Genomic DNA, 19,334 nt, shown 5'->3' with positions numbered 1-19,334 from the left:
TTTAACAGAGAGAGATGCTACAGAAGAGAGCTATTCTGCTACCTGATATTAACAGTTGTTGATATCAATATACTTGTCAGATCACAGTGGGACAATTAGCAGCTGAGAGTTAGAACATGTTATCATGAATAATCACAATGACCACCCCAGAGCTCCTGAGGGAGGTCGGGAAGGCAAACCAGGTCTGTGCCATTCACACCATGGTCACAGAGGTCTCTCCTCATCTGCATGTTTTGAGGGATGTGGTTTGGTCTAGTTACAGAGCAGCAGGATTCACTGCTTTTATTCCTGATAGTTTCTGGCCCAGAGTAACCTTGTGAAAGTCACATGAAATTTCTACAGCACATTAAAAATAACCCAACACTTAGCTTCTGTATGGAAGCGTGCACCAGGATGATCATGTATGGCTTGTGTATCTCTGAGTAAGAGTACCTTGGCACTTTTCCCTGTATGGAGAAGGATTGTGAAAGTACACCTCCTGCCTTCCTGCTCCAGCCCCAAATGGCATGTAGAGCACGAGAAGGAAAAATAAACAAAAAATGTGCTTATTTCAGAAGTGTCATAAAACCAGGTTTTCCTTTCTAATACACAGCCACCTCTGTATTCAACTGGCAGCCTGCTCAGTTTGGAGGCAAATGGAAATACACTGTGTCCTGGTGTCTTTTCTATGAATTTTAGCCAGGACTATGAAAGCAAAACCAAGAAGCTTAAATCTGAAGAACTCACAATTTTGTTTTAGTTACAAACATGTCCTGAACCTATAGGATTAAAACACTTATCTTTGTTGAAGTACCTATTAATTTCAAGGCCCATACTGTAACTGCTGATTTACATTCTCTTACATGAAGAGACATTAAAAAGCTAAACAGATTAAATAGGTTTCAAAGCTTATTTGAAGCAAATTTGTTGCAAAACTTCAATTTTGGTAGAAAATAACAGTGAAATGTTTAAGGGATTAAGTCTCACTAATCTTAAAATATTAAAATAAAAATTTAAGCTTTCATTAAGGAAAGACTTTAAGCCAAGTATCACAAGCTGGTGTGCCTCTATTCTTTGTTGGCAGGCCCTGATGAACCCTACGCCTGTTCCACCTTTGCCTGTATCTATACCAGAACATACTCCCAGAATGTAACTGCACCTCAGTTAAAAAAATTACCACTCTTAGTTTAGAGTCGGCTAAATCTACAGTGTGGATAGTGTCATGTCAACATGACATACCTTATGCTGACTTAATGTATGTCAGTCAGGATGTTGTCTTCTGTTCCTCTAAAGCACAACATTAGGTACAGAGGCATAGCTATGAAGCAGAGGGGCTTAGCACCACAAAGACCTTCAGCTAAACCCGCTCACTCATGTGAAACACCATACCACATTCTCTTTACCCCCACAACTCATACATAAGGGCTGCTTCTGTTTATTACATAGAATCAGATCAGTGCCCAGGCAAATAACCACATCACACAAAGCCACTGTAGTGGTTTCATAGTAGGTAGGTAGAAGAAAGGCTGATGAGGCTTGCAAGGAAAGGTGGGTCAGGAGGAGAGGAGCTGTGGTGCAGGAGTGACTAAAGGAGTCTGCACTCCTAATGCTCACATGTGAGTGAACCTAAGATACCACTTCCTGAGGGAAGTAGAAAAAACTAGCAAAGCTAGAGGGAGACTGAACATGCACAAATATTGGCAAAGCTTTTATACATATCTTATCATGCTCCTATGTTAGTATCAAATTAACTGGGATGCACTCAGCAGATACTCCATTCATTCTCTTCATGGTCATTAATAAACAGCTGTTCTGATAAGGCAAGAGTTCATTTTAGCTGAAACTGCTCTTTGTTAAAGTCTAGTCTCTTAAAGTTAACAGATTTAAATGAAAAATGCCAATACAAAATACAAATAGACTTGGGAAAAAGTTTTTATATGAACTGCAAACAACAGAAATACTTCCAGTGCCTTCAGTTCTCCGTAAAAGTATTTGTAAAACAAATGCACATTACCTTGGTGTTTATAATTCAAACACCAAGTTTTTGGAAACTAAATGGAGAGCCCTAAAGCAAGAGTGTGGAGCTTTTTTAAGCAAAAAAAGAGTGCTAAATCAAGAAAACAAAGTCCAAGAGGTAGGGAAAATAACAGGACAATAAAACTGAATAAAAGTGATGAGGATACAGCACTTTGTCAGTTCACTGACATTCAGTTTTTTTAGGAACTGACATACATATTGAGAAGAATGTTTGGCTTGAACCAGGTTAATAAGGGCTTCTGGAGACATTTTTCTCCTTAAATTAGTCAATGTTTTTCCTGTCTTGACAGTTGAATTCTTGATACAGGCAGGGAAAAGAAAAAATCATTTCACATATTCATCAAATCTGCCTTTTACATTTGTTGAATCTAATACAGTGAACCATTGAAAGTTGTGGAGTTTTGATAATCCAAAACAAACTCTGAATTCATTCAGCCAGAATACTACTGAGGCCACCACAAGCCTGGCCCTGGTATAATTACAATAGTATCTTTGTAAACAGTCTTGGAGTCTCCCATTCGATTAAACTGGAACAAATTGTCAGAATAAAAATAAGTCAGATGTACCACAGTCATATACTTACTACATTCACTATTCTTCTCACACCTGTTTTGCTAGTATGGCAACAGCTATTCCCAGAATATACCACAGCACATTAAAGGGTGAGTACCAGGAGGATATTCATTCTAAATAACAGATCAAGCAGCAAAACATCTGGATTTCCTACAGCATCAGGAAGAAAAGTAACTGAATCCTTGTGCATACATATGTGTTCTGTCCACCTGAAGCTTTAATGATGGTCTGTGTTTCAGCCACTTTTCTGCATACAAGTGGGAGCAAGGGGGAGCTTTCCAGTCCATAGAGTATGAAGGAAAACTACCTACCCTGAATACTCTAACTGAAGTGTCAGGAAAAAAGGCTAATATTTATTTTTCTCCATCTGATGACTTTGGGACTATTAACAATTCCCAGAATGCTGATGTTCATACTACTGGAGCTGTAAAAATGATTGGTTCAGATTTACTGAAAAAATAGATGCTTGCTTACTAAGACACACTGTGCATAGATTAACCACATTTTTAAGCTGTTAGTAAGTCCATAAAGTTAATGAAGAACTAAAGCAGTTTAGTTCAAGCTCTGCTACTTGTTTGGCAAGTCCCTGCCACAGCACAAGCAACAGTTTAACTCTCAGCTGGGGGAAACTAGGGAAGAGGTTTGTTGTAGGAGAAACATGTGAATGAAAAACATGGAAAAATGTTGTTAGTGCCAGGGAAAGCAACTAGAAAGAGAAACTTACAGTGATGAACTCCAAAATGCAAGAATCTGCTTTTCCAGTCCTGTTTATACACAAATAGTGACTTTAAAGCAATTAATATGCTGAATGTGAACTGGTTTCTCTAAAGGAAGATAAGCAAAGCCACCTAAGAAGAGATAGTGCTGGCAAGGAGATTACAGAAGCAAGCAAAACTACAACTGTGCTTGAGGTTGCAATGTGATGCTGAATCATACCCCATAGTCATAATCATAAAGCAAGTATCAGTCCTCTTGGTCTTTTACTGTTAAAAAGCAGAAGTTGATTTTCTTTTTGTAAACATAATTTAATCTATAGCAAGTCAACGGTTTTTATGAAAAGCAGCTGTCAAAAAAGCTTGATATATTTTTTCTAGTGTCTCTGCAAGACAGCAATCTTTTTCCTTTTGACATACTTATGTCAGGAGTCCAAGTAGGAGCATACTCACAGATACATGATCACAACAGCTTTATTCAGTCTCATACTTTTGAGTTCTAACATCACAATTTTCACTTGTGATTCATGGAGCCCTTGAAAAGTACATACATTGATTGCTGGATGGTACAACAAGTTGTTTTTAAGCACACCGCAGACTCTTAAATTTCAAACCAGCAATCTCTTGGCTGTTTATAAATCAGTTTATAAGCACCACTATAGAAATAGAAAAGATGGACAACTGAGTATGGTTTACCTTCAGTCTTCACTTAACTTGAGATATAGTTGTCACCTCACTGCCTGCATTCTTCCTTTGGGAAGAAGGGTAATGTTCCATTAACAGAACTGACAAAAAACTTTCCAGCCTCTATCAGGCCCAAGCTCGTAACTGCCTGGTACTTATCACACAACTGTCTTCTAATTTCTTCCAGAAGGCTGAGTGGTACGCAGCCCTATCCCTGCTCTCTGCAGTCACTTGGCTCATAGCACTGATCCTGCCTCCCATCAAGAGGGAAGTCAGAGAAAATAAAGTCTTATATTTTACAAAGCTCTATCTGAACAAATGTGTAGAGAATATTTTTGCGGGTCACTAAGGATACAACTTCAGACAGCCTTCATATCACAGAACTTCCCCAACTGCGCTGAGGAGCTTTCAGTAAAATCAGCTGATCACTTCATGTTGTTTTATTGTATTGCTACTCCCATTACTCCTGCTCCAAGTTTGGTAACTACCCAAATTATCAACACATCTCAACATTTTGTACATCACCAGTGTACATAGGGCAAACTTCACAATACTGGTAAGTTTCCTTCCCACTTTAAACCAATCACTAAGAAAACTGACAAAAGAGATTAAAGTCTTTAGCACATTTTATCAGAAATCTACATATATGAGCTATATTAACATATGCATGGATAATACTCAAATAGCCTGGTAAACAGCATGTATGTCATTCCCTGAACAGCACAATGATTAGTCTTTTTCTTCCCTTCCGTGGTCATTTTCCATGCCCTCTCATGCTCCTTGCTGTTCTGAGATTTTTTTCTTCGTGATGGAGGAAGAAAGAGTGATATGGCTGGGGGCATGGCTGGAGAATGGGGTGATGCAGAGAGCTGCATCTGGAGGTAAAAGGGACAGTACAGAGCAAGGCCAGACAGTTTAGGGCCACCAAGAACAGCCCAACCCTGGTGCCTCTCAGGTGGGACACCAAGAAAAGCTCAGCACCCTCCAGCCAAAAGGACAGGATGGGAAGTGTGGCAGAAGTCCATGGCTTCTGGGAAGGCTTGAGCAGAGCTGTGCCAGGACAGGACATGCTAAGCAGCACCTGACAAGATAAGGTGTGCTTTACTCCAGGTCCATACAAAGCCTTATCAGCAACTGCCTTGCACTTGTCTTGCCTGCCCTGTCCCACAGGCTCCCTTACAGGGAGATTCCCAGGTTCATCAAGGAGGTGTCATGGAAATCCCTTGTAGAAAAAAAAATCATAAATCAGGGTCTGGCACCCCAGGCACCCTCCTGGATCACTCACTGCACTGGAACATCAGTCTGGTGGCCACAGTGCTCACGTCCTAGTCTTATAGAAGATTGTTTGAATAAAAGGTCTTTGCACATTACCCACAGCTAATGACTCCCCTCATATCAAAAACAGTGTTTTCTCTGCCATCTGCAGCTATTTTCTGTTCCAGCCTAGAGAGTTTGAAGGAGGCAAGATAAGACCTGGGCAGGATATTTGAAGTGCTGTAAATGTGGTTTAGTAACATATCTAGGTATGAGGTAACCATCAGAACCTGAACTGTAAATATGCGAACCTAGCTGGAAATGCACACAAATGCTTTTTACTTAAGGCTTTATCACCAGGAGGGAAACCTTAGTGACTTTAATGATTTTATTCCTGATAATTACTACCTTTCTTAATTTTCCCTTATCTGTTCAAACCACAGGTTTAAAATACTGCTGTAATTGAGCTCAGTGGGAAAACCAAAATTTTTTTTCATTATATTAAATAAGTGGCTTGATAAAATGTGACAGGAAATGGACTGCACAAGGAGTTTTGCAGTGACATGGAAACCATCCTTCTGGTTAGCTAAGAGATTGAAGAAAGTAAGTCTTGGAAATTCATCTTATTTGACATGCTACAATAATTTGATATTAAAAGCACTGACCATAAGCTCATTATTTTATGCAATTACAGCCCATTATTCTCAGACAAGGATTCAGTAATGCCCTGCAATAAATCCCAAGACTCAAGAGCAACCCTATTTAAGATTCATTTTATTTCAATTATTAAGTAATTTACTTGAGCCAAAATCCTTTTTTTTATTTTTTTTTAAAGGACCTCTAACTTCAATTAAGAGCTCACCCATTTACAATAGACCTTTAGGTCATGGAAAATTTCAATCTGAAATACAGTTATTTCAGCTTGAAATATAGCTCTTATAAAACTTGCTCAAGATTTCCACTATGGCAGTGTATTTTCTACCACACCTATTTCTCTGTAAGCACTTCACTAGACTTACATATCTTCATCTTGAAGTATGTCACACATTGCCCTTTCATCTCCCACAAGAAAGGGCCAGTTTACATAACAACCTATGGTGAAATTACTACAAATGTCTGGATGCCAAAACACTTTTTTCCTTAACTTGTTAATACATCCAAGAAAACGCATCCCTGGTATACCACTGACATGGCAAGACCAAGAACTGTTATTAGTCATGTGATTTGACTGACATTTCCCATAGCGTGGTAAAGAAGAGTTCTAGATGTTTTTCACATCTAATCTTTCTTCCTGCGAACGCACAGGGTTGCGTTGCTGCTTGACCTCTGTCTTGTCAAACAGGAAATCAGAAACCAGAGTGATGCTATAGTAAAAAATAAAAAGGCTTACAATGTACATTCAGTATTAGAAATCAAGACTCAAGCCGTATTACATTCAAATTGCTTAGCGACAGTGCTCTCCTCTCAACACATCTCAAAGGGATGAACCCTAAGCTATACATCTAACACCACTATTACTCATAGTGTGTTTCATCAGTGTCATTGCCATATCTGCAGTGTGACCTGAGTAATTACTTTAGGTGAACTGGGTAACTGTGGCACAGTAAGGGTCAGGACAAGTCAAATTCATGGAGTACATCCAGTTCCACAGGGTGTCCATAGGCAGTTAACCCCAAACCAGAAAACTCAAGCCCTGTGACAGCCTGACTGCAAAAGCAGCACTTTCTATCAATGTTTAGTTCCAACTTTCCCATCTCCCACAGGTTAACTCTGAAAGGGAATAGATGATTTGAGTCTTCTATGCATCCTAAATACAAAGTGACATTGAGAGATAGCTGTTTGGATACTGATCACTTGGCTGTTTCAGATGATTAGACCACAGTGCTTTAAGAGGAATGGGATAATGTTAGGAAAACACTAGTTGTTGTTCTGTCTGAAGGCTGCTAAGCATGATAAAATTCTAACAGACACAATCAATATAGCTACTTGATACCAATAACTTCAATTACCGCACCAGGCGATGCTTTTCAGAAGAAACACCCAAGCACATAAGTTCAGAACAGCTCTTCTTTCAAACGTGTCAGGGAACTCTTCTCTGAAATCTTGCTGAAGTAGCTGACCACTTCCTTGAAGCACTACAGTTAAGACCAACTGCAGTTGCTGCCTTGCAGATAATTAGTTTCTTTCATATGCTCTTAATTTTATACAGGTCAGTATAACAGGCATGGGAATAATTTCAAACTGATAACTAGCATCTAACTAGCATGCATCCCAGCTGCTACTTTTTGAATTCATTTTAAGACTTTTTGATACTAAGGTGACAGTACTATACTTTAAGTCATCCGAAGCAAAATTATCTTATCTGTCCATACGCTTCTGCACTAAGTCTTTCTACAAGGCTTTCTGCTGAAAGCCTTGAAGTATGGGATTGCTTCTCAAGTGATCTCTTGAAATACTCAAGTAGTTTTACAACACATTGTATGACAAGTTTATTATGACAACTTCTTTTGCAGCTATTTCTTCAGGGTGAATTGTCACAATCAAAGTTTTATGAATATGAAGAAATGCTCTTGAAAGGTCCAATCTGTTCTGCTCTGAATCCCTGCACTGATCCCATTCAGCTAGTAGACAGTGTCAGACAGGACTTACTGTGAACAGCTTAAGGTTCAAACATCCAAAGTAAAAAATCTCAATGCCTTGAGTGGAAAAGAACTGTTTCCTGAAGGATAATCTGTGCATACTTCAGAAAACATTTAGAGCAGTTTTGAACCTTCAAAGTGTTGTGACACTAAAACTGATTTTCTAAAGCAGATTCTTTCTGTCAGTTTGGGTGAGTGACAAAATCAGTTGTGCATTGTAGGGGATAACTGAGGCCTGAGAAGGGATGCTGCACCTCTCACTGTTCAGCATGTTTTGCTCTAGGAAAGACTTACAGTTCCGAGGTCAATAATGAAACAATCTCCTCTGTTGAAGCTGGTCCAAGCCAGGGGGACTTCTGTGGCTCTTACAACTCTCCGGCCCTTGATATGCAGAAGCCTCTGAGCACTCAGATCATTAGTAACAACATGATTAAATCCAGAGGCAATACCACCTGCCTGAATAAAACAAAACAACAAAGCAGCAAGCTTTATTTCAGTCTGATTTCTGCAAATTCACCTTTTTGCTACAGCTGATGAGCCAGCAGGGTTAAAAATAGTTTATGCAGCGAGACATGAACCAAAATAATATGCTGTTTACCAGTGCTGACCACAGATCAGACAGACTTGGGGAGCACTGCTGCTGAACTCTCAGGTGTGAGCCTTTATCTGAGGGAGCAGATGTCACCCTGCTTCAAAGGGTTTTCAGATGAATGGGGAAAGGGAGAGCACAGGATTTACCACACTTTCCTGCATCATCCAGAGGATAAGGTAATGCTGAACCACACTGTTAGGACAAAAATCAGTAGGTTATCAAATAGAGACTGAGGGAAAGCAGAGGAATACGCAGCTCTTGTACAAGTTTTCACAGCTTCCTTAAATTCAGAGGTCTGGGTGGTTTTAGTGCCTGGTTATGTGTAGAGGCAGGAGTCATTCCACAGCAGCTCTAATTTTTTGACAGGAATATTTGCAACCTAGCAAAGAGCACCAAACTGGGGGAAGCAAGACCAAACTATTGGTTTATAATCTGTAAATTGTAAGTTTAAGCATAACTTATACCTGTAAACTGGCTAGGCTGTCTGCCTCTGTGAGGCAGCATTCTCCACTCCTCCAGGAGACCCAGACCTTGCATTGGAATAGAAAGTATCTCTTGAAATTACAAAGAAAAAAAATGTAAAAGAGTGGGCAGGTCACTGTCAAGCTCTCTTACACAAGCAGAATTAGAAGCTTCCAACTGGTTGTGTAGACTGTGACAAGTTACAAACCTCCATAAAGGGAAAAAGGCTGACTGAGCAATGGCTCCCAGAGCTCCTACTACAAGGAAATTCTCAGGAGATACATTACTTTATTCTTAAAAAACACAGATGTCTCAAAAAGTTTCCTTCCAAAGATAATGCTTCTGGAAGTGACACAACAAGGAGGCTGACACTACAGCTTTTTAAAATATAAAATTTTCATGAAAAGTATTTGGGATTTTTTTTTTTAACTGCCTCAGAGAAAAAACTGCAGCAGGACTGCAAAAGCACCATTTTTAGTCTAAAGTGAGGTTTTGGTCTTTTTCACTCTGTTCATGTTTTTAACTACTTAAGCACATTGGGTTCTGCATTTGAACAAAATGATTCAGTCTACAACAGAGAAATAGTTTCTCTGAAATTTACTGCCTGCCAAACACAGTCCCTACTTTGAGTGCCCTCAGACACACAAGTATGAAATCTCAGGATATATTGATTTGGGGGAGGTGGGGGGGAGAATAAATCACTGGGACAGTTTTCAGTTATTGGAAGAGACACTGGTAAACAAGCTGCTGCTTTCTGTACAAGTACTGGGACTCCTATAGTTTAGGATAGGTAATTCAGATCTAAAACCACTAAACATTACAAAACAACTTTTAAACTTTCAGTAACAGATACAAAGCAAAATATTTTATTTTACTTGGGGGACAATGTTGCATGTATTTTAGAATATATTTTGACAGCTGGCTCTTTACCTTGTATTTAATTCCTCCTTTGAAGTAGGCCACAAATTCAGTAGACTCATATCCTTGAATTTCTCTACTCTGCACAGGCTTTCCTCCTAAATAGTCATCCATTTGAACAGCGAAGATAGCTGCAGCTGTGCTTTCGTCCTGGGTACATTCTTTCCCTAAATGAGATGAAATATTATGTCTATAAAGCACTAACATAACTTTAAATTCTGTTAGTGAAATTGTTTCTGTGACAATCAGGCACTGGCTTCAGCAGGTTGTACAGCCGATGTATATGTTGCAACAAAGCACATCATAACCTTTTTCACCACCAAATGCATGAACATCCAGACCATTTCTTAACTACTTGTAGAACTGCATTCGTAAGAAAAAGTGAAAAATAGCCAAGTTTGTCTTCTCTCAGCCTCTTTGAACAGTAGAATATTTCAATTCAGTGAGTTTAGAATTACAAGTGTGTGCAGTAATGATTTTTGGACTTTGAGTTGAAGTGCACAGACCAAGGAAGTTCATGTCAAAGGACTGATTAGATGGTAAACCATATATTTATGCTAAGAGCAACTTGCCAAGCCATAAAGTTAAAATAACTCAAGAGCAGTCCTATTGACACTATAATTCAAGCAAAGGGTATTTGCTTAGATATCTTTTATTAGATTGCCTGGTACAGCTGGGAGAAAGAAAAGCAGCTTTGGGACTCAACTAATGCTTCATGAGGTCACACTGTTTTGTACCTTTCAGAGATTAGCCTCTTCTCAGGACTTTGGGAAAATGGCCTCCTTAACTATGTGTTGATGTTGAAGTAGGCTGTATATTAAAACAAAACTTTTAGCATGGGCTCATACATTTTTGGTGAACATCTTCAGCAGTTTTGATTGTTTCAAGAAGAGCACAAGTAGGAATAAGTCTCAAAAAATAGGCTTCTCAAGAACTTTTGAAGAGTAAAGAAAAGTGAGGTTTTCCATTTAGTTTTTATTTTTTCTAAGTAAAAGGGAGATGCTGGTATACAAGCAGTAGTTCTCAAGAGCAGCTTCTCACTTACATTAACTATTTCCTTGCTTCTAGGTAACTGAGTTGAAAAATACTATAGAGCTCCAGACAGTCCAGACAGAAATACCTTTCACAGGCTGTGGGAGAAGGGGAAGTGTGTAGTGAGGTCTTGGTGTCACCTCACAGTGTAGTGAGTCATTGCTGTCACAGGAACCCTGTCAGTAAGGTGTTAGGAAAGAATAAAGCATGGGAGAGGGGGGACAGGAATCCCTAAGGGGATCACTGACCTAGCTCCTTTTAGGAAGGAGTGCCCTATTCATGGCCCAGGAGTGCAAATGCCACAAAACAACTCCCCTCTGCCAACCAACTGTGCTTCTCCCAGGACGAGTGTCACCAGTGCCACCATCACAGCTTTTGTGGGGACACAGGTACAATGAAAGCCCCCAGAAAGCAGCAAGGATGAAACAGGGAAGGGATCCAAAGAATAATGGAGGCATGGGGAAAACAAGAGCATGAGGCCTCCCTCAAAAAGGTGAAAAACATTACTGAAAGCAGGACATAACAAAAATCTCTAAAAAAATTCCCCATCACTTACTGATAGAAGAACTTGCTGTGTAGCAACATGCTTTCTCAGACCTGGGTACCACATTAAAGTTGGTGGTAAAGTTTTGGGGTTTGTTTTTTTTTTTAAATAGGGTTATTCATGTCCATTAGGACTAGATCCTTCAGATTTCTTGCTTGCAATTACACAACAGAAAACTAGCTTTGGACCAGTGTTAGAGACAAGAACCACTACCAGACTTGGTCTCAGACCTGCTATGCAATAAAATACTCAGTGAAACCCTGTTTAAAAAAGCTAGTGAGCATCAATCCAAGTGTAGGTTATTCAAGCTTGTATGAAAACCAAATTTACCTTATAGTCTGATGCACAAACAGGTATAAATAAGGCAGAGTATACAGGAAAAAGAACAATTTTTTTTTACCAGACTAGATACTGGTTCACATGGTCTTATTACTTAATCTCTGGGGACAAGGGTTAAAAATAGTTTAAAAAACCACCATGCATAATTTTATTAAAGATACTAAGTGGTATATAGCCAGTCTTGCTCCTGCAAGTGGCCTCATACTGGCATAGTACATGCTGTTTTCACTAGCGATAGTTTCAAGTCAAGACAGCTCCCTTAGCATTAGTAGTTTAGCTACTAAGACATCCCTCAAGTGCCAGTGCTGACAACTGATTCAGGATCTGAGCAAAGTCAAAATGGATACAGCTACCTCAACACAGATCCACATTGATTGCTTAGTCATGACAACATCATAGCAGCACCTGAGTTAACTTGTTCAGAAGTTATCCGACCTGGACAGCACTTCGCCATATGTAAGATACTTGGTAAAACAGTGGCTTTCACATAGGAAGCTTCAGGCCAATAGAGCAACTGTTTGGTCACTTTAACCCTAGGATGCCAGTCACAGCACAAGATTGTCAGCACATCAAGGTCACAGACTATTCTCCCATGGTCTACACCTCCTTCTAACCCCTTGGGTATGCCCAAGCAAGGTATTAGGAGCAAGTTTTCCACTATGTAATACGAAAATTCAATGCTCTGCTTTTATTCTGAATTTGGGGTATTTTTTGTGAAGTCAGAATCTGTTCATATTCAAAGCCACCGTATGAAGCCCACACAATAACACATGCCACAGATGACAGGCAGGAGCAGGACCATATCACCACATGACAAGACCCTTGTAAGTATCTAAGCCCAAAGTCTGTAGGCTTTCCACCAAGCTAATTTACCAGAGTTCTTTCCATCCCAAAGTCTGACTGATAATGACTGCTGTAACTGTTCAGAGACAGCTTATGGGAAGTCTTCAGAAAGACCCTACTGAGGTCTGTCCCACAGGTTATACAGTCTTTGCTCATGAGGGAAAGTTTGGTGTACATAACCATGGTGAGAATCACTCAGCAAAAATACCAAAGTGATTCAAACTCTTGCCCTGAGTGTGACTGCCCTTCCCCATACACCTTGTATGAAGTTCTGGTCTCCTGTTGCTATTAAGCTGGCAGCAGTGTTTGAGCATCTCCACCCCACTACTGGAGTATCTTGCAAGCAGTAAGGGATTTCCCAGCAGTTAGTCACCTGCTGCCAACCTGCCAGCTGCATAAGAACAATGTGTGCCCAGATTACCTGAAGCTATTTACAATATCTGGATATCACCACATCAGCACGAGATGTGCATCAGCGTGTACAACTAAAGGTCTTTAGCCAATGAAGAGGTTTTAATTACTGCAAATGTCAGTCACTGTTTTGACTTCACTTGAAGTTGCAAAAAGTCCTTGCATCTTTCCCTGGCAAGTGTCTACTATACTGTAACTACTACATAAATAGTTCTAACTTCATTAACAAAGGTCTAAATAGCCAAACCCTGCTACTAACTAGCAGTGCTGTTGAAATAAGAACATCTGCCAGAAATTCATTTACACTGCCATCTATGGTTATTCTCTTGTTAGAGACAGACACTATCCCACATGCCAGCTGGATAACTCATAACACATGCAAAACTAAACAAGCTTCAAACATTTATGCAGAGAAATCCCAGCTTTATCTGCTATTCTGTTTCAATGCATCCAAAAGTACAATGAGAACCACAGCAACTCAAACATATTAATGTTAATACAGCACACCTGTCTATGTGCATTCACCAAGATGATTGCCTACAAAAACAAACTGTGTGGCAGTGAAACAAGAACAAAGTAACAGATCTCAGGCAGCTACACAGCAACCACTTTGGTCAGATGACTTCGTGACCAGACAAGGAAGTCTCAAGAAACCTCCAAAAGATGAGGAAGTCCCCTAAAATGCATCCTTATGTCAGACTTCTATTTTGCTGTAAACACTGTGCTAGTCAAGGTTGAAGGCAAAAGACATCAGTTCCAGGGTTCTCAGTTGCTTCAGGAGCAGCTTTACTAGGCTTTCAGACTGGTATTAAAGAGAAGAGGTTCTACAGAAAACCTGGTGACTTTGCCTCCAATCTCTCTATCACCAGAAAGCAAAATTAGTCTAGTGAAAAAGGCAACATCTGAACACAAAGCAGTGCAACAATGCCACAGGGAGATAGATGGCTGAGATGAAATCTTCGTCCTAGTGGAAACAAAGGCAAGAAAACTCTTAACCTGAATGAAGGCAGGATTTCACTTGTGAATCTTGCTTGGATGCAGCCAAGACTTGACTTCAACCTTTCAGCACTTTCCCAAACTAACATCACAAAGCAAGCAAATATTCACCTTTCTGTCATACCACACTTTCTCATCCCCGGAGCCCCTTAGCACCGCCGCACCAGAAGCGGTGAGGCTTGGCATCGCCCAGATCCTGGGCTGTAGCCCTACTCCTGTTACTTAAGTGCCTCAACTCGGCAGCTTCACACACGCAGGGCTTCTGAAAAGGGAGGGGGAAAAAATTAATCTCCCGATCCCCTGAAGCCCAGCAAAGCCTCAAGAAACTTCAGCAACGGCAGGGCACGCACCGCACCCTTGCGCTGCCGCCCGGCCCCGAGAGCCCCGCGCCACCCCGCTGCCTACCGAGCCAGTAGTGGAGGCGGTAGGCGGCGGCGGCGGCGCGGCGGACGGTGTGCAGCACCAGGTAGGCGTCCCCCACGAAGAAGTCGCCGTGGCGGCTGGGGGGCACCGGCACCAGCTCCAGCCGCTCGACGCGCCACACCTGCAGCCCGCTCTGCTGCCCGGCCTCAGCGAAGGCCGGCGGGGGCCGGTCGGGTGCCATGGCGAGGAGCGGGAAACGGAGAAGCAGCACGACTTGCTCGACCTCACCGCCTTTATAGCGCTTGGCCCGGCCCCCCGGGCGGAGCGGGGCCAGCCCCGCCCGGGGTGGGGAGCCCGGTGAGGGGAACGGCTGGTCCCTGCGGGGCAGCGGGACGCGCCTTGCCCCTGCGGCTCCCGCTGGCGGCCCCAGTGCAGGCTGGCTGAGTTTATTTATTAGTTTTTAACATGCCCGCAAAGCTCACCCGGCATACCTTTTCTTTCTGTGCCCCAAAGCCGTTGCAGAGGTCTTATAAATAATCAGCATCCCTTGCTGCAAACGGATAATTTTTCTCTATTCTAAAATGAGAAGAAAAAAAAAGTCAAGAAAGCAATGCACAACTAGCCTAACCGAGTAGCTACGGGTGTTATAGTGCTGTGCATTTTGTTTCTATAATTATCACATCTGCCTTGTTTTTGTAAGCTGCTCGTATCAGAATACAAAGAGTTTTCATAGCTTGTGCTTGCTGATGGACTCTTTTTTTACTCCAGATTGGAATGGCAGAGCACAGCTGTCATTCCCCATCCAGTAATTTCATTTCATTTGTTCAATATTGCCAGGAATTTTCTTGTAGGGGGAAAAAATCTTGTACCTTTTTGAAGATTCCAGACGAAGTCCAGAATTTATATAAATTTCCCTTTCTCTGAAAATGAAAAACATTGCACTGGTGTTTTCCAACACCATGCAACAACAACCCAAAAGTGTTAAACCCACTTCCTACCTGTCCTTTATAAATGGTTGGTACGTCATCCTGGCAGGTCATGACAAAATCAAAATTATAGCAAATCACTGCTTTCATCTGATATTGATAGGTGGTAGATTAATCTGGATAGGATACAGATAGGTACAGCTCAAGCTGTCAGTATACCAAAAGATACATTTCAGAGAGGGTTTCGCTTAGGTCCATCATCTTATACATCTGGAATAATTTTGAGGCTCGTGATTTCCCTGCTAGTTTGCTTTAGCAAGTTAATACAAGCAGAGTGCAAGTATCCACCTGCAGGTGGATCAGGGCTACCTCAATAAGGAGGGAGAGGCACAGCTAAACGCAACAAAGCAGCTGGAGAGCATCTTCTCCAGCAAAAAGTTAAAAAAAGCACGACATCTAAGAAATCCTTGTAAACTACCTTCCCTGCCTTCTTTTCATACTGTCTGGTGTACTGTTTAGCTATTGACAGAAAAGATGCTGTTGCACAATGTGTACCTACTGCTACCTCCCATTTTGGTAAGCATCCTGTCATCAGCTTGCCAGACAGAGGCATACAGGCACACTAAGCTCTACCCCCACTGTTTAAGAAAGGAACCTGCTTTGTCCAAGGTCCAGCTGAACATGTTACAGCTCACCTTCAACAGTTCACGGCCAAGCATTTTATCCCTCATTCTGCTAGGGCTGAGGACTTGGTGAGGCTGAGCCTGCTTGTTAAAGTACTATGCCTCCCAGATGAAATACTTTTCTCCAGACTGTTCACCATGTGAAGAAGAAAAGAAATTTTAGGAAGAACAACCAAAAAATTCCAGCAGTTCCAGTTTCAATATGGTATCAGATGTTTCAAAATATTCGTAAGTGGTTTCTCAGATTTACCCTTCCATCTATGCGAGTTGTTCTTCTTTTCACTTTTACTCAATTACACCAAGCAGTTTTTCTTCTCATTGCATGCCTTTTTGCATTCTCGTGCATTAGTTAGCTTTAGTCAGTGTATCACTTACCACATACTCTATAATTGTACGGGTTTACTATTTCTTCCAAAGTCAGTGAGTTGCACTCACTTTGGAAGTGTGCTGGGTTTTGCCCATACATGAGCTCAAACCAGCCCAGTGTTAGGCAGCCTCATGTCTCCTACCTGTTCTGCCTGTCCTGCCAAGCTAAGATTGTGCACAGATTGCACAGGCCAGTTGAGTCAAATTTACGTCTCCTTATTCTAGGTTTAAATTTTCAATCAACAGACCAAATACTACTCTCAGCTGTATCCCTTTTGCCGTCATGAGATGCATGCTAATGCTATTTGTTCAGCATTGACCGTGCCCAGTATCACAGACCAATGGACAAAGGTTAAAGACACAAGAGCAGTTTGATTGTTTTGTCTCAGAGTCCGTGATACTGCTCAGACACAGAGGATGTTAGTACTGATGGCAGAGTTTTCTCATGCCCAAGTTTGTCTTACTAAGATTATATAATAAGTAATCACTTACTGCCTGATAGCAAAGAAAACCTGGGGTTGAAGTTTGTATCATAAGTGCCAGGATATTTGTTTGTACTCTTGACCATTAATTTTTTGTCTGTTTGCAAATCTTGCTTTTGCAATCTCACTCCTTATGAAAGTTATATTTTTTGTCTTGATCCATTTCCACCTATTTTTTGTAGAAAAAATAAGCACTGACATTGTCAGCATTATGCAGATTTTCATAACATTTTAAGTAATCAAAAGCTTTCTAACATGCAATTATTCAAAAGTGAAATTTTGAAGAAAAAAATGAGAAGTATCCTAGGATTTGCACATTCAAAAAGACTATTTAAAATTACTTTTTATGTGCTTTTGCATGTTTTTTGGTGTAGTAATTGAAGTGGAGAGGACTACAGAACAACATTATTTTTGTGACACAGAAGTCCAGGGTCAAATTTTAATTACTACACTAATTCAAAATTGCACTAGAATGGAATTTTAAACTACCTTAACATTTCAGAGAATTCCATTTTAACTTCCTAAATATAATATTTGGCTCATAAACTATGGCTTTCTCAGAAGGATGGCAAAGGCCTAATGCTGTTTTAACTTTGGAGTAAAAAAGGGAAATAATTTTGCCTCACACCCTTTCCTCAGGGGGAGGGAGGATATAGCAATTGGCTGCTGTTGCAGACCAGGAGCACAGTCATGGAGTAAAGATGCGCAGATTTCTACCTGCTTGACTGCAGCATTTGAGATATGGCCATCTTTAAATGCCTGATTTTTTTCCAAGTCCTGAGTACAATTCTCTAATAAGTCACACAGGGGTGTCAGAATGTGTTCCTGCTCCTCATCTAGTCCTTAAAACAGCAGAGATTCAAACTTGTATTGAGATTAAAGCTTTGCTATGACTCAAAGAATTTGGGGATTTATGAAAAACTTTGCCATTTAATTTTGCTAATTTACTTCCAAAGTTTTTTGTTGTATTGATTAAGGAATCTTTCTCCTTTAAAGTATTGTTGTCATACACTGCATACATGCAGGATGTGAGTGTGTATACACATATGAAAAACCAGAATGCAATGTACTGAGTTCTGATTTTTATACCTATCAGGACTGCAACAAAACAAGGTGGTGTTTCCAGGTGATGCACGCAAGGACTCCCAGAAGCTGAGCTCCAATATTTTTCCTAGTAGGAATAACTTTCAGTATGGATTGATTAAGTCTAAGGTTTAAGTCCTTCTACAAGGCTGATGGCCTGTGTTGAATTACAGTTCCAGGAACTAACAATGGAAGGAACAAAAAGGGAATGTGATGTGAGGAGAGAATATTTTCAAATGTCACGAGTGTTTCCTTCTACAAAGCTTATTTCTTCTTCATCACATATGCCAAATACCCTCCTGAACTCTATGACCCTACCTCAACAATGGGATTTCAGATGTTTAGTTTTTCCTCCAGTTTCATATTACAAAGTTTGCTGTACACAGAGTATGTGTGTCAAAAGCACACTCTTGTCCGAACAGTCACAGAGGTCAATCCCTGTTCTCATCTGAATTACGAATCAATAGTTATTTCAGATTTACCCCAAATACAGTAAGTCAGTTCACAAATCTGAGCTGAATTCTTATTTCCAATATACTTCTAAAAAAATTATAATCACTGATACTGTATGAGCAGAAGAAGAATTAGACCATACAGCTTTAAAAGCCAAGTTATCAAAACCAGGCTATAGAATTATGTTACCACTTGCTAATTCTCTCCATTCTCTCATCATCCCTCAAGCCATCCTGCTCAGTAGCCCAGCTTTGACAGGAGAGGCTTTAGCAAAGCCAGAACATGCTGAAGAGAAACTGAAAGCTAGCTTTCCTCCTTATTGGCAAAGTTTGAGTCATGAGGCTACCAGATGAGAGGTATGCAGAATCCCAACCAGTCCCCTGACATAAAAGTAGTAAGTCCTTCAAGAGAGGAGTCTGGTTTTTAATCCTCCAAGTCCAGAGGAAATAAAGGGCCTTAGCGTGTAGCTTTGAGGCAGGTATCTAAGGCATAGAGAGGGTAGGATCACAGCTACGCTCCACTTGGCAACTGGCTAGCTCCTACTTAAGTCCTGCTCTGCTTGCATGAGCACTCTCTCACTCACTATGGCAGTGTCTGTGCTCCCTGTACAGCAATGAGGGATTCTTCAGTGGCGCCCACCACTCAGCTGTGCAGGTAACGACACCGCATGCCCAGCAGCTGAGGAACTCTGACTCTCCAAAGCCATTCTTCCGCAATGGTGCTGCCTAAGTAGGGCATGCAGAGGAAGCAATCTGAATGTTGGCCTCAGTCAAAGAATCTAGGAAAACATTTTTGACACTGGGCTAGTGAGAAGTGAAGTGTTAATTATTAAGTATGTTACAACTCCCTGCATTTTTCTTATGCTCTTCCCCTGAAATATTCAATGAGCAGCATAAAAGTTTAATCAAGAAATTATGATTATATGTTCATCCCAAGGCACAGTATATTATATCTCAAGGAGT

At 40.8% G+C, this 19,334-nt stretch overlaps 1 protein-coding gene across 1 annotated transcript in view; it reads right to left on the bottom strand.

The window, feature by feature from the left end:
- Positions 1–14,620, bottom strand: part of SCIN (scinderin) — a 51,126-nt gene extending 36,506 nt beyond the window's left edge. The window contains exons 1-3 of the mRNA XM_059818478.1: positions 14,422–14,620; positions 9,864–10,018; positions 8,174–8,335 (exon numbers count right to left, since the gene is read on the bottom strand). Of these exons, the coding sequence (XP_059674461.1) occupies positions 8,174–8,335; positions 9,864–10,018; positions 14,422–14,620 (516 nt within the window). The remainder of the gene's footprint in view (positions 1–8,173; positions 8,336–9,863; positions 10,019–14,421) is intronic.
- Between the last annotated feature and the right edge of the window lie 4,714 nt (positions 14,621–19,334).

The sequence above is a fragment of the Gavia stellata genome, chromosome 6, assembly GCF_030936135.1.
Source record: "Gavia stellata isolate bGavSte3 chromosome 6, bGavSte3.hap2, whole genome shotgun sequence".
NCBI lineage: Eukaryota > Metazoa > Chordata > Aves > Gaviiformes > Gaviidae > Gavia > Gavia stellata.
Note: the sequence above shows the minus strand (reverse complement) of the source record. Positions and strands in the feature narration are given on the sequence as shown.